The following is a 15,461-nucleotide window of genomic DNA, read 5'->3' on the forward strand; positions in this document are numbered from 1 at the left end:
CATGAAACAGGCTCTGAACTCATCAAAAGGACAAACAGTATTCCAGGTTGGAAACATTCCCCTGGTGTGTGTCATTTCAATAGCTATCATTTCTGATCAATGTCATTTCTGCAGAGAGAGCCCTTGTGCCAGGCCACTGTCAACAGTGACAACTGATGTGACCGCAGCCCCTGGGCTGGAAAGTCCCTTGAGCATCAATTAGTCCGAGTATCTTCTTTTACCAACTGGAACAAGGACATTTCCAAAGTCACACAGGTAGCAAGTCAAAACCACAGGCCTCGTCACTTGCAGGATCTAAGGAACCATGGCTTAGGATTTCTCAACATGGCCCTATTGACATTTGGGGCTGGATAATTCTTTGTTGTGGGGGGCTGTTCCGTGCATCGTAGGATGTTTGGCAGCATCCCTTTCCTCTACCCATCAGACGCTTGGAGCACCAATTGTGACAACTAAAAATGTCTCTAGACATTGCTAAATGTCCCCAGGAGGACAAAACACGCCGGCTGAGAATTACTGGCTTAGAGCGAAAATTGCAAGTTGGAGCCACATGGGCTAAATTTGGCTCACAGATATGTTTTGTTCATCCTATATAATACTTGCTAGGATTTTTAAAATTCAGGAGACTTCACATAAAAACCCAGACTCTGGCTTCTTTTGAACCTTTGGAAGACCTGGCAACCCTGAGCACACATTCTTACGTGGCAATGATGGATTGAAGTTGAGTTGATTCTTATTCCTTTAGAATGGCCGTCTGCACTCCTGTTTGTCCCAGTCCCCACCACTCTCTATTGTGCCCCACATCAGACCCACTTTATTTGTTTCATAAGCTTCTTGGGCCCCAGTTTAGTATTTAAATCCTCTCAAAACTGTTTGTAGCTTTATTTTCTCTTAAGTAAGTCTCTCAGCTCATTGAGGGCAGGTCATGCCATTTCCATCTTTGTTTCCTCACCTGTTTCTACCCTGAGCAGACACTCAGGAATAGTTATGCATTGATTTGTCTAGAGCGGCTTTTCCCAGAAGATATCCTGCAGAACACCAGTCTTGTGGACTTCACAGGAAAAGGACTGGACATCAAGCAAATTTGGGTGAAGCTGCATTCTGTATACCCATTTAGAGATTCAAAAGTCAGATTAACACAAGACTCTAAAAAACCCTGCGTTATAGACAGCTGCTTAGGGGCCGGCCCCATGGCCTAGTGGTTAGGTTCGTGTGCTCTGTTTTGGCGGCCCAGGGTTCGGATCCTGGGTGCGGACATGGCACTGCTCATGAGGCCATGCTGAGGTGCGTCCCACATAGCACAACCAGAGGCGATCACAACTAGAATATACAACTATGTGCCAGGGGAATTCGGGGAGAAGGAAAAAAAAAGATTGGCAACAGATGTCAGAGCAGGTGCCAATAAAAAAAAAAGGGTGGCTGCTTAACTGCCCTTGACCTAGAGCGTCCCAAGCAAATTTGACCACAGAACTCCCTTTTACCTTAGCATCAGTCAGTACCCCAAGAAACCACTGTTCCACCGAACGTACTTTGGAAAAGGATGGACTAGAACTCTAAACTTTTCGAATTAAACACAGTTGTTGAAATATTAAGTGCTATGACAAAGGCAGTTACAAGGTATAAACATGTACAGAGTAATTTTTCCAACCATCGACATTTATTTGGATTACCTCTTTTAAATTTCCCCCACAAATTTGAGAAGTAGGTGTGATCTAATCTTATAGATTAGAAAATAAAGCATCAGCAAGATTAAGGAACTTGCCCATAGTTACACAGCTAGAATAGGTAAAGTCAGGATTGGAACACAGCCCATCCGACCCTACGGCCTATGCACTTATCCTCTGTCTACATTGTCCTGCCTTCCCGGGACATTGTGCCATGTCGTTTATGTGTCTGTCTCCCCCACAGGACATGTACCAGGCCTTACTCTTGAAAGGAGCAGAAAGGGAGTTATTGTCTATTCATCAACTGCTATGCATGGGAAATAATACTTGAAAGAGTTTGGCATGGTATCTCATACAGTTTTTCACACGATGCCTAAAACTTAGGTCTTCTGATTCTCTAATTTGGGCAACTCTGTTAACCTCTTGGAACCTAAAAGCTACAGAGTCAGTAAGTGGAAAACTGAGATCTGAAAAAGTTCTGGAAACAAGGTACGTGTTCCTTCTATTTTGCTTATTGTAGGGTAAGAATACAGGAACTGGTGGGATAGATGGATGGGTAGATGGATGGCTGGATGGATGGATGGGGAGATGGATGGACAGATGATAGAAGGACATTATTTCTTGTCTGCTTTGTGTAAAACTCCCTACAAAACTTTATGAAGAGGAGAAGCATACCAAAAGGAATAGGGTAGGATACCTGCTCCTGAAGAGCTTTTCCCTGTCTCCTAAGGTTTGAGCCTTCTACTCTCAGAGCAGGTTTGGCAAAATGTGCCCTTCTTATATTGAGCATTTTCAGTTTACATCAAGATCTTATAGCTTTACACACTCACTAATCCGAGAAAGTCCCAACCAACTGGATATGGGCCAATAGAATAATAAAGGAAACAAAACTTGGAGAGAAATCAGCTCTTAGCCCAAACCAGAGATATCAGAGAAATAAGAGACTGAGTTAGCTGGAGGGTTATTTCATCCTGATTTATAGTATGATGCTCTCAGATTAGGGAAAAACATGGTGTGATGGTGGCAGGGAGTGGGGGATCGGAATTCTCCGCTTTTCTGGTTTCTCTTGGACTTCCTCTGAGGAGTAAATGCTTTGTTTACTTCTGAACTTGAATTTTCTATCCCCATCCTATTACCATTATTCACAATGATCTATAGCAAAGCACTTTGGGGAAAACACAGCTCTCTGCAGCATTTGAAAGAAGCAGGCAGCATCATTGTGGCGATGATTCATATGAGAAATCATGCAGCATCGCCCTGGGGGAAAACCTTAGACAATAACCAGGGAAGGGGTAAAAGAAGTTACTCAAAAATTATCTTTTAGTATGGACAAGACTTCAAAAACATAAACTGCTTGATTTAAATTCCTTACTCAGTCCTATGTGGTATTTTCTTCTCCTCACTTGGCCAACCATGTTTACCAAATGATACTAAATAATCGATAAGCTCATCTCTGCATGGATAACAGCTAGTTATGGATAAAAGAGTGAAGCAGGTGAGCTGTCTCTAATACTATTCATACACGGTCAGGTTCATAAAGAGCTAAAACGGTCTTCAGTGTCTTATGACTATCATTTTTGGTCATAGAAAGAGAATTGGGTTTTATCGTTAACATTCATTATAAAATTAGAGTTGAATTTCTATGAAAAGAAAAATCCAATAGGGTGAAAAGGAGTTGTTCAGAGAGCAGCACTGAGTACCAACGATTGGGATCCTTGGATAGCATTGTGCTTTCAAGAGGCATGGGCTAGTCTCCATTCTCCACAAATTCTGTCATTCATTTGTTTCAAGCCCCTCAGTGGCATCTGCTATATACCACAGCTATGCTTCCCAATATTATCTCTCCTCTTCCCGCCACTTATAGAACCCTGACTTCTAAGTGGGACATTGTCCCTTAACTAAGAAAAAACTACATTTCCCAGCATCCTTTGCAGCAGGATGTGGCTATGAGACTAGGCTCTGGCCTTTAAGAGCTAAGTAGATGTATTGTGGCGGACTCCTGAAGCCTCCTTAAAAAGAAGGATGTGAGCCTTTCTCCCCTTCCCACTCATCTCCATCCTGCTACCTGGAATGTGGATGTGAGGGCCGTATCTTGAACAGTGAGAATGAGGACCAATCCTTCATCTAGTTAAGGTACAGAGCTGGAAGGAACTTTGATCCTTGATGACTTTGTGGAGTCTCTATCCTATTCATATGTATTCTATCTCTTTAAGCCACTTTTCATTTTGAGCTTTTTGTTATTCATAGCTGAATCTAATACTTTACCAATACTTTCATAGTGAAGACTTCCCTGACCCTCCAGACGACATCTTGTATTTCTTCATTACAGTGCTTATCACACTGGTAAATGATTAGGTACTTTTGTGATTGTTTTTCGTTTAACATCTGTAGCAGAGACTGTTGAGTCTCTACCTACACCCTTTTGGAACTCACCCTTGCCATGCACAATGACCCAATGGCTTTCAACTGGAACACCTGTGGCTCTTTCAGGATAGCTTGGTCTAACTGCCAATTCCCAAACAGCCCATGTACAGGGAGGCCAGAGGGGCAGATGGTTAGTGCCCCCCAGAAACAGCCCTCGACCAGGGACTGACGAGTTGCTGGATACTCCATTTGCCTTGTCTCTCGATTGGGATATCTTTGAGGTATGTTCTACACTGTCATCTAGAGTTCTCCAGCAGGATTTAACCTGAGTCAATGACAGTAATAACCTGCTAGATAATGCACCTTGTATCGACTTCTTTCCCTTCCCTGTCTCACTTCTACAGACCCCTATTTCTTGGAATCACCACTCAAAGAAGCCATTTCCACTCAAATGTTTGAATTAAGAAAGGTTTGCTTTTAGGGAACCCAACCTAAACCAATATATGCTTCCTTGGTTAGAATGCTATCTCCACTAGGACTGGGAATACGTTAGTCTTATTCACCATTCTATCTCTAGCACTTAGCAACAGCACAATGTCACACCCAAAAGCTGATGAATAAACGTCGGTTCACTCTTTCTCCTCTGACACATCTAGAGTTAACTGCCTATGATTGTTCCTATGAGATATAAATAGGAAGTTTATTCTACCACTTTCAATATGTGCTGCACACCTATCCAGTACTTCTCTGAGGATAATGCTGTGCTCATGGCAATCAAGCTCCATTATCTCTTCAATTACATCAACACAAACTACAAGAAATTGTGGCTCATATCCTTTAATATGACCTTTCTTCATTATTGACCTTCTAAATTTGTCTCCTTCCTCTTGATCTATTCTATGGCATTTTTGAAACACGTAACAGCATATAAAGCCATAGACATTATGGAATAGTGGTTAAGAATCCACATTTTAGAGTCAAATGGCTCCCACTTCAAATCCCAACTCTGCCACAGACCAAGTAGGTGACCTTCGGAAAGTTATTCAGTTTCTATTAAATTCTCCAGTGTAAAATAGGGACAATAGTACCTATGGCATAGGACAATTTTGTAGAATAAATAGTATAATGCATGTATAATAAATGATTCTAATCATATTTAGGAAAATATAATAGAGGAAATATTATTAAAGGATACAGTTTGAAGGATATAGATATATATTATTAAGGGATATATACTGAGTGTTTGCCCCAGATAACATATTTCTCTGGAAAGTTACTGAACCATTCCAGGTTATCTAGAAAGCCATTCTTAAAATCATACTAAGATTGTTTCCCATATATTCTTACTCAAAGACCTCACCTCTGTTGTGTGACACTCCCCTCAGATGGCCAATACCTTGAGGGGTTCATGAATTTGACCCTCTACAGTCCTCTCACAGGCACAAACTCCTGTTCCCAGGCCATATACAAGTTAATAGAGCTGAGCTGTAATACTATATTTCAACAGCAGTGGCCGCTGTTTGACATTGCCCTACAACGTAAGATAATTCCCAACTGAAGCTCTGAGCGAATGCCCAAGGAATCAGTTTTATAAATTGAAAATAGATTTATTCTGTTTATTTGGAGAGATGCCTTGCAGCATGGCTCATGTGACATTCCATCAGAGAGAAGCAGATTTGCGAATACTTAACAATCCAAATAGTGGTATGTAGGTCTCAGAGGAAGGTATTCCTCCCTACGCAACAACGAGTATGGTGTGTTTCCTCTCAGTTGTTGTGACAATCGGCTGCGTACCAATTATAACCTGGGGTTTGTAAACAGCCAGAAGATTCCCTTAGAGGGAGTAATTATATCCCCCTTAACATACTATAAGGCAAACACTTTCCCTTAAACATGTTATGTGTTGACTATAAAACAGCTTTGCTTTACTGATCCTAAAGGAACACCTTCAGAATCAAGGCAAGGGGTCTTGCTGGGAAAGAGAGATTAGGAGGCCAATAAAAGAGCAGAGAACCTGGGAAATGTCATGGAGAATTATCAATCAGGGGCGGAACTGGTCTCACCTGTGCAAGCAAACGCGCATGGTGAGACGTTAAGAGCATCAGTCTGGAGGTGGTTTTGTATCTCACCACAGTTACTGTGTTCCTTTGAGTATGATAATTCACCATGTTAAAATTCAGCTTTTTCTTCTATAAATTGGGAATAATAATGCTTACCTAATAAGGTTATTCTGAGACACAAATGACAAAACCTACCCAAAGTGTCTAGAATGGTAGACACCCCCAAAACAATACCATATGTTGCAGACCTTATCAGTGCTGAACCCATATCGTCTTTGAACTCACCACCTCCTGTAGGAGATGATGGGCTGCCTCTGAGAGTATCCAAAGTTCTCTGCCTCTGGATTCTCTTAGCCCAGGTACATGGAGACGGCTGGGCAGGCCAGGGAGTTAACACTTCCAGGAACGGCCCTTAGCCAATCACGCAGAAAATGTAGTGATAAATACCCAAGTTGGGTGGGACAACTCTGATGCTTGATCCACACTGCCTCCTAAGGATCTTCTGTGGGTTTGAGTCCCATTTGTCCCTGTGGCAACCTGCTTATTAATGCACCCTGCACTGGCTTCTATTGCTTCCCTATCTCACTTTCCCGCTTCCTGATGGGAGCTTCCTGGGATTGCCTCTAAAATAGATCACTGGCACTCAAAATTTTTTTTTTGAAGAGGAAGATTAGCCCTGAGCTAACATCTGCTGCCAATCCTCCTCTTTTTGCTGAGGAAGACTGGCCATGAGCTAACATCCATGCCCATCTTCCTCTACTTTATATGTGGGACGCCTACCACAGCATGGCTTGCCAAGCGGTGCTGAGATCTGAACCACACCCGAGATCTGAACTGGTGAACCCCGGCCCACCGAAGCAGAACATGCACACTTAACTGCTGCACCACCAGGCCGGCCCCAAGGCACTCAAATTTTTGTTTTCAGGATAGAATCCAACCTAAACACTATACCTCACAATGTAAACACACTTAATAATTCGGATAATTGGATTTACAGTAAAATGTTCAATTCACTAACCAAGCCTTGTCTATTCAGCTTCCTTTCAATCCCCTCTTTTCCATCCCACAGTCATTGCCTCAGTGGAGGCCCTTCTAATTAATTAATTTTTGTCTACACCATAGTCTCTAACTGACCTCCATGCTTCCAGTAACTCCGTCGTCTAATCCATCACCCACTTACTGCTAAAGTTATTATCCTAAAATGCAGTTCTGGTAAAGCCGTTCCCTCATTTTTGTTTTTTAAGCTTTCATGATCATGTCTTAAATTTTTCAGCATGGTATATAAAACTCCTCAAAAGCTATTTCCAACCAACCTTTCAGCCTCTTCTCCAGTGATTTCTAAACACAGCTAATGCTCAGCCCACAGAGAACAAGCCAGTCTCTTCTCCAAAGTCCTTTCATCTGTCACTTTTCTATGTGTTTGGGTGTGCTTGTAGTCTTCCGTGTCAGTGGAACCTGGCTCATCCTTCAAGCTCTGGCTCATGTGTCCCCACTTCCATGAGGATTTCTCCAATTCCCCAGTCAAGTCAACAGTTCCCTCCTCTGGGCTCCTATAGTAGCATCTGCATTCACTGACTCCTTCATTCATCCAACCACCATTTTTCTGAGCATATTCCACTATGCATCAATCATGTGCTAAGCCCCAGGGAAACCATGCTGGATAAAAGCGGAAATAGCTTCTGCCCACATGGAGACCACAGTTGGAAAAAGGAAACAGGCATTATTAGGTAATCCTATTAAAGTTTCTTACAAACTGCCATGAGAGTTTACCATAAAGGATGCCGACCCAGCCTGGGGGTTGGAGAGCCTTCCAGAAGGAACGGGCACTTGAGTTGAGAGTGAAGCAGGAGTTATTAGCAGATGGAGGAGGTGGAAGATACGTTCCAGACCAGGGACAACAGGGGATAGAAGGGAACACAATACACTTTTTGAGGAATACAAGGCCAGGGCGTTTAAAGCAGATAGGCACAGGGAGAATGGAGGGAGAAGCGGCACTAACACCATTCCTTATGTCCTGTCTATTCGTTGCCTGTGTCTTGCCTGACGTGTTCTGAGAATGAGCTCCTCAAAGGTAAGGACCGTGTGTCACTGAAAGTCATATCCACCAAAGCACTTAGCACAATACAAATAAACTAAATGAATGCACCCATGTTATGGATGTGGGAGTTGAGGCTCAGAAAGGTTGAAGGAGTCATCCGAGCTCCCAAGGCTGGCAGTGGCTGCACAGAAACTAGAATATATGCCCATCACTCCTCAACTACCTCTTTCTTTAAACTACTGTAAGGCATTCCCCCCATCCTTTTTCCAAAAAATCCAAATTTTCTATGAGCTCTGTTTCAAAGGGCTCCAAAACAAAAAACAAAAGCCATAAAGCCAGTTACTGCGCTGTGTGTGTCTGTGTGTGTTTGTGTGTGTGACTGTGTTGGGGAGGGAGTGCACATTAATTTTCTGCGGGTCAAAACAACAAGAACAGGAGGACCCTTTTGTGCTACAGGATTCTTTTCTGGAACCTGTGTAATAGCCCGAAATGGTGCGGGTGGTGAGAAATTAGCCATCAGAAGACGTTCCTGGGGATGTCCAGTAAAGAGCATCAGCGCTGACTCTGGAGGTCCAGAGTGAAAAGACCCTGGCTTTGAACTCGTCAGGGTGGTGAGTGGGATTTCTAGTTTCCCGCTTCCCGGATCTCCTTGCCCTTCGAGCCGGGATGTGCAATTTGGGAATCAGCACCATTTCCCATCTTTTCCGCCCGCCCCCGCAGATCGGCGGGAGAGGAGGCAACCTTGCCGCGGGGAGGCATCCTCCAGGCCCAGACATTCATCTGTGTCCATTTCAGGGCGCCCAGCCTGCGCCGTATATAACCAAGTACTGCACCCACGGCGAAGGACAAGGCGGCCTCTCTGCGTATTTAACTCACGAGTCTTGGACAACTCTGAGCCGTGGGGCTAGGAGCAAGAGCCTGACTTGACACTGGTTCAGGAACTGGAGTTGAGGCTTCGCTTGGGCAAAGAAGAGAAGTGAGGAGCGGGGTGGGGCTGTGGGGGCGCGGCTCTTGCAAGGATTACGGCGGAGGCTGTGGACCGCGGCGCGGCTCGCAGGGGCTGCAGCCATTGCACAGCCGAGCATCCCACATTCAACAGGAGGAACCCGCGGGAGAGGAGCCCCAGCTTCCAGCGCCGCAGCCGCCGCAGCCTGTGCGCCCCGCGCCCCCGCGTGCCATGGCCAAGGAAGGGGTGGAGAAGGCGGAGGAGACGGAGCAAATGATCGAGAAGGAGGCAGGCAAGGAGCCGGCGGAGGGCGGCGGCGGCGGCGGCTCCCACCGCCTCGGGGACGCCCAGGAGATGCGCGCCGTGGTGCTGGCCGGCTTCGGGGGGCTCAACAAGCTGCGGGTCACCAGGAAGGCCATGCCCGAGCCTCAGGACGGCGAGCTCAAGATCCGCGTCAAAGCCTGGTCCAGTATCCGCGCCTTTCTCGCTTTCTCTCTCTTTGCGCGCTGGGGGCTCCTGGGGAGGGGGTGGCAGAGTCTCGGCGGGGACGCTGCCCTGGGAAGAGTCTCCGTGGGCGCCCCGGTCCGCGTCCTCACGCGGGTCTCAGAACCTCCCCGCCACCCGCGGCCGGCCGATCCTGGGGAGGATGCTGAGAGGTGGCCCTCGCTCTCCTCAAGCCGGATCTAGGGGTGACCGGAGGAGCCTGTGAGCTCTTGGGCGGGGAGGAAAAGGGTGCATGGTGGCGTCCAGCACTCGGGGTCTGGAAGATTGCGCTATGGGAGCTCTCCCTCGGGTAGGACAGCTCAGCTGCCAGGAGAAGGGGTTTGATGATAACATGGTTAAAAAATAATAGTAACCATCGGCTTACTGTGTACCAGCCATCGTTTTTAGAGTGTTATGTGTGCGATTCTTGTTTAATACTTCCTGGGACCCAGTGAATTAGGTACCATCATTATCCCTCCTTACATGTGAGTTATTTGCCTAAGATCCCTCTGCTGCCACTAAGTGACATGGCCAGGATTTGACACTCGAGCTTTTTAACCTCTATGCTGTTGTCCTGATAGGGCTGGGGACAGAGTGCAGGGCTGGGGAAACGGTCCTTCCACCTGGCTCCTGCACACTCCCCTCCTGGTCTGGGGAAAGAAACTGGGAAGCTTGGAGTCAGGTTCCAAGCATCTAAGCTTGGCGGAGAGTGAGGCCAAGGCTGCAGCCTAACCCTCCTCTTCCCCACTAGCATCTCCTCTGTTTCTCCAAAGAGGAAAAACAAACAGAAAACAACTGATAATCTTCTCCAAACTCCGGCTCCCATCTCAGAAGGAGCTCAACAATCCGAGCAGCCTTCTGTTCCCCACTCCTCCTGGTGGAAGTTCAGACCCACACCAGCTGGGATTCCCCCTGGAGTGCTTAAGCCTCTCCGTTTGCTGTTATTAGACGATCATTCCCCCAAAGTTCTGGGGAGGGATGCTCCCCGGGGAGGGCCGCTCTGAGTTCTTTATGCAGCAGCGGGTGAGGCTCCTAAGGGGACTTGCTGTTGGCACAGGGAGATGGACCTATCCTTTCCCATCTCGGTGTTTTAAAGCCCCCAACAGACACTGCTCCCTAAAGCAGCCGCCAGCTCACCAGTTGGTTCCCGGGTTAGACCCCCAAACCCAGAATCTAGGACCATATCTAGAGGCAAGAAAAATGCAACGGAGATTCCCCTCCCCTTCACTTCTTTGAGAGCAGGGCAGGTTTCATTGGCCAGACTGGAAGGCAGCTGGTGAGAGGAGCAGGCGCTGATCTCTGGCTCACTCCTCGTATATGGAGCCGGTGGTGTTTGACTCCAGACACGACTCTTGGGCCTCTCTCTGGGGAATTCAGGCTACGGGCAGAGGCTTTTGTACACTGGGGGATCCCATACAGTTCTATTTTGTTAACTCTTGCTGCACCAAGCTGAGGGATCCCAGAAGGCAGAGCTTACAGCTGCCCTTTTCACCCATAAATCCCCAATGCCCAGCATAGTGCTTGGCACACAGTGCATCCTAAATAAGTTCCTGCTGAATGAATAAGTTATTGCTGGATGAGTGGATTGAGGAAAGACTCTTGGAGGAGGATTGTTGAGTCATTATTTTTCTTCACTTGCTGGTGGAGGAACGTCTGCCTAGTAGAATTAAAACCATGTATGGATAATTCTCCTTCCTTAACCACTGATCAAAAATATTATATGTATGTATGTGTGTGTGTGTGTAGGACTCTGTCGGAGTATATATTCAGAGAGTGAAAATGTTGAAGCTACTTTTTACAGAAAAGAGCATCGTCTGCTGGGCAAATAGGTCTGCGTTTTCTAGCCTTCCGCTAACTGCATAGATGCCGATGGCAGTTGAAGCATTCTGAAATAGTAAATGTCAAGATGAAGGCCAGGAGATTGATTTTCAAAGCCAGACACACAAGCCCCTTCTTCATTGGAACCATACACACACACACACACATACAATGGAATCACTGCGGATCCCCCACCCCAGCCAACAAGGCGTTGGGGAGCATTTGGAAACCAGTATTGCCAAGGGCTCAGGTTGATTTTCCTTTCCCCAAGCTGGAAGCAGAGTTAATCCGTTTTGCAAGGGCGGATTAGAATAGGTTTGTGAAGATTGCCCGCTGGGCCCTTCTGCTTCCTCTGGGCTGGGATTGGCTGGTCAAATATGCCCATTGATTGTAGTTTAGCCTTGGGAGTCAGGATGACTCATTCTTTATTTTTATGAATCAGCTGATGGCCTCCTGGATGAAGGTCTCCCTTTTATCCGCTGTCTATTTTTAATGGAAACCTTTTATCATTAAGTAGGATATGCTTTTTGCTTGGGAATAAAGTATACCATATCTGAACCAGTATTAATCAGACCTGGAATGAGGGTCCATGTTGGTTATTCTATAAATTTTATGGAAATGGAAGAGAAGAGGTGGGGGAAATCATATTTTATCTCATTTACCCCCTCTCTTTTATGGTCCAATGAGATAGGTATTATGGTAGAGCAAATTGAGGCTTGGAGATGTTGAGTTTGCCAAAAACTTGCCAAAATTTGCCCCAAAAAATCACACAGATACTAGAGTTAGGATTTGAATTCTGGTCTGTCTGTCCTTAAAGCTCTACTGTTTTCCTTATATTCTATTTTGTCTCCTTCCAAAAGCCACCTCTGGCATGTAAGCCTGCTCTTCTTCCTTTCTTCAATGAATATGGCTCCTTTGATCTTTTTATGTCTGGCTTAAGAGAACATTCTCTGGCTATTCCCAGAGTAGTATGGCTTTCGCCTCAAAGTGAAGACACAATGGTCAAACTCAGCTCAAAAAGAGCCACTTCAGGGAATGTGGAGTGGGAGGCATAGCAGAGTCTCCTGTCTAAATTGTTACAAGGATATCAGCTTTGATGGGGAACCCATTTCATCAACTATTCATTGAAGAATTTACACAGTGATTTAAGTGGCCAAGTGGAAAAAGCACATGGCCTTTGAAGAAAGATGGACCCGGATGTAAGGCCAACCCCCTCACCACTTCCTGTCTATGTGACCTTGGTGAACACATCTCTTAATTTCTCCAAGCTTTCCGTGCCTAATCCGCAAAATGGAGATAATAAGATGAGTCTCTTGGTGTTGAGAGGATCAGATGCAAGAAAGAGACTGGCCCATTGTCAGCACTAAGTAAGTAGTATTGTTGTTGTCATATCTGTGCCTACAAGATACATGTTTCTTGGTGACCTGATATCTTGGAGGCCATCATCATCATCAATATTTGATCATATATATAATGTAGGCAATATCATGTCACATCTGCTTAGTAATTAAGAGTGAGACCTTCCTAGGCGTGAGTCCCAGCTCTGCCACTTGCTAAGTGGATGTCTTGGGTCTGGTCCCCTGGAGGCAGAGCCTGAGACAGGAGTGCTTTTGTTAGTGGTTTACTGAGGGTGCTTTCAGGAGACTGGGAGCAAGGGAAGCAGTTAGGGGTGGGGAAGGAGCTAGGCAAGGATTCATCTCGTCTGGATCCACCCGAGTTCTGGAGCATGAGTTATACCACAGAGTCGATCTGACCTGGAAGCAATGGGGGAGGCCTTTTGTGCCCCCATCACCACCTTCTTGTCAGTCGCTTATGAGCTGTGGGCTGCTTCTTGAGTGGGGACATGGAACGTCTCAAGCAGAGGTGGCTTCTGTTTGACTGAGGGCACTTCCCCTCGGCAGGGGAAGGGGACTTCTCTGAGCCAGGAGCAGCCAGCTCTCCCAGCAGTTAAAGGATGGGTGTGCTGCCCAATAAAAGGGATCCCGTGAGGCACAAACAGTACCCTCTGTGCTGACTGACCTTGAACAAGTTGCTTACTCCTCTGTGACCTTTATGATCGTGTCTTGCACAAAGCAAGTGGTCAATAAATGGTAACTATTATTATTTAAACTATTATTCTTGGTTTCCGTTGATACCCTCTATAGTTTGTCATCCATATCAGAACTCTTTTGAAAGTGAGAGGGGCACTGTTAATAATTACTCTGGTACAGCAGGAGCAAACTGGAACTGTTCTAGGCAAACCAGAGTACCTGGTCCCCCCAGCTGATAAGGGTCAGATCTGTGCCTTTGCTGCCAGCAGTCTTGTCACAGAGGAGCTTCTCTTAGACAGGAGCTGGTAGGATTGGAGGTTGAGGGTCTCCAGGCTGGGCTGCAGAAATGTATTTAAGTGGCCATTAACAAGCCTTGTCTGGTTTGTGGCTCAGATTGGCTTGTGATGGAAAGGCACTAATGGATTGGGGACATTTATTTTCCCAGACTGATTTACAGTGAAAGGCCACATGGAACTGCTGGAATGAGACCAATTGGATGAAAAATGGTTCCAGCCAGTCATAGCTCCATTGGCTGATCTGAAAATGGGCTGAGGGCTGGCCACACTAGAGGAAAGCCAACAGATTGGTGGGATTCTAATATATCACAAGGGTAGAGTACATTTGGGATAAGGGAGGGAGCTAACATTTACTGAACGCTAGTTATAAGCCAGGGACTGAGCTGCCTACTATATACTCTTTGTTTCACTTTATATCCTAATGGCAACTCAGCAAGATCAGTATTACCATCTCCATTTAAAAAATGTGGAAAGTGGGCCAGCCCCAGTGGCCTAGTGGTTAAGCTTGATGCACTCTGCTTCAGCAGTCCGAGTTCAGTTCCTGGGCACAGACCTACACCAGTCGTCTGTCAGTGGCCATGCTGTGGTAGCAGCTCACGTACAAAAAAAAATGAGGAAGATTGGCGGCAGATGTTAGCTCAGGGCAAATCTTCCTCAGCAAAAGAAGGTGGGGGGACTGATGTTCAGAGACGTGTTAAGATCACAGACTGCTAGTGGAAGAACAGTGTAAAACTCCAAGTCTCCCTTGTTCCTGGACTCTTTATATTTGGGAGTTAGAAAATCAGAGAGTCACAATGACAAAGGCACAAAAGAGAGAGAGAGAGAGAGACAGTGAGAGAGCAAGAGAGACAGAGAGGTGGACAGACATAAAGGCTGGAATGAGGAACACAGAGAAAGAACCGTGAATGCAGTTGACTGATTTGAAGTGTAACTGATAAGGCTTAGAATTGAACAGTGCCATCCTGTCCCCCAAAAATGGCCAGTGTGTCCCTGAACCACATCCACTTTCCCTCCATTTCTGATGTGGAACACCTCAGGGATCCACCTAAGATCAAACTGCTATGACTATTGGCCCTGAATACCCATGCTGATTAAACACAATCACTGCTCCTTGGATCCACTCGAGACATTCAAGTTCCTTCTTCTGCCCCCTTTGCCTCAATTGGGCTATTGCTACATTGGCAACTTGAGTGTAGGATGTCCCCAGACAACACAGCACTAAACTGTCACTGACAAGGTCAATCCAGTGAAATATGGCCAATATGATCTTTCCTGTGTTTATTCAAATAAACAAAGGGAGTCCTGAGGTTAAGTGACACAGATGTTTGTAAAACTAGAAAATTGCCTGGAGGATCTCTAATTCCCAAGCCAGGAGCTACTCTGGCGTGGAGGTTGGAATAAAGTGTTCTGAATCACTCTGTTCTGGATGGAGATGTCAGGATTTGACAGGAAAGGATGACTCTGTGCTGAGTCACACTGAACCCCATGTAGTGATGAGAAGATGGAGATGCTACTTTAACGGTCTTTCTTCTTCATCAAAGTTTGCATTTTCCCATTAACTGTGTCCTCTCTGGTGAGGGCTGGGGATGGTGACAATGTCTACTCTTCATCACATAATGAAACGGACTTCTTGTCTCCCCAGCAAGTCGAGGAAGAAAGCCCAGAATCAGTGATTCTTCTATTAATAGAAAATGGAAGTATAGAACATCTTACGGAACATCTGGCATATAGCAGTTCCTATAAACAGCAGCCTGATCTTCATTAT

General features: G+C 45.8%; 1 protein-coding gene across 1 annotated transcript in view; it reads left to right on the forward strand.

Moving 5' to 3' along the window:
• The first annotated feature begins 9,267 nt into the window (after positions 1-9,267).
• VAT1L (vesicle amine transport 1 like) overlaps positions 9,268-15,461 on the forward strand; it is a 141,732-nt gene continuing 135,538 nt past the window's right edge. The window contains exon 1 of the mRNA XM_046682865.1: positions 9,268-9,533. Coding sequence (XP_046538821.1) covers positions 9,301-9,533 — 233 coding nt within the window. The 5' untranslated portion in view covers positions 9,268-9,300. The remainder of the gene's footprint in view (positions 9,534-15,461) is intronic.

This window comes from Equus quagga, chromosome 13, assembly GCF_021613505.1.
Source record: "Equus quagga isolate Etosha38 chromosome 13, UCLA_HA_Equagga_1.0, whole genome shotgun sequence".
Taxonomy (NCBI): Eukaryota; Metazoa; Chordata; class Mammalia; order Perissodactyla; family Equidae; genus Equus; species Equus quagga.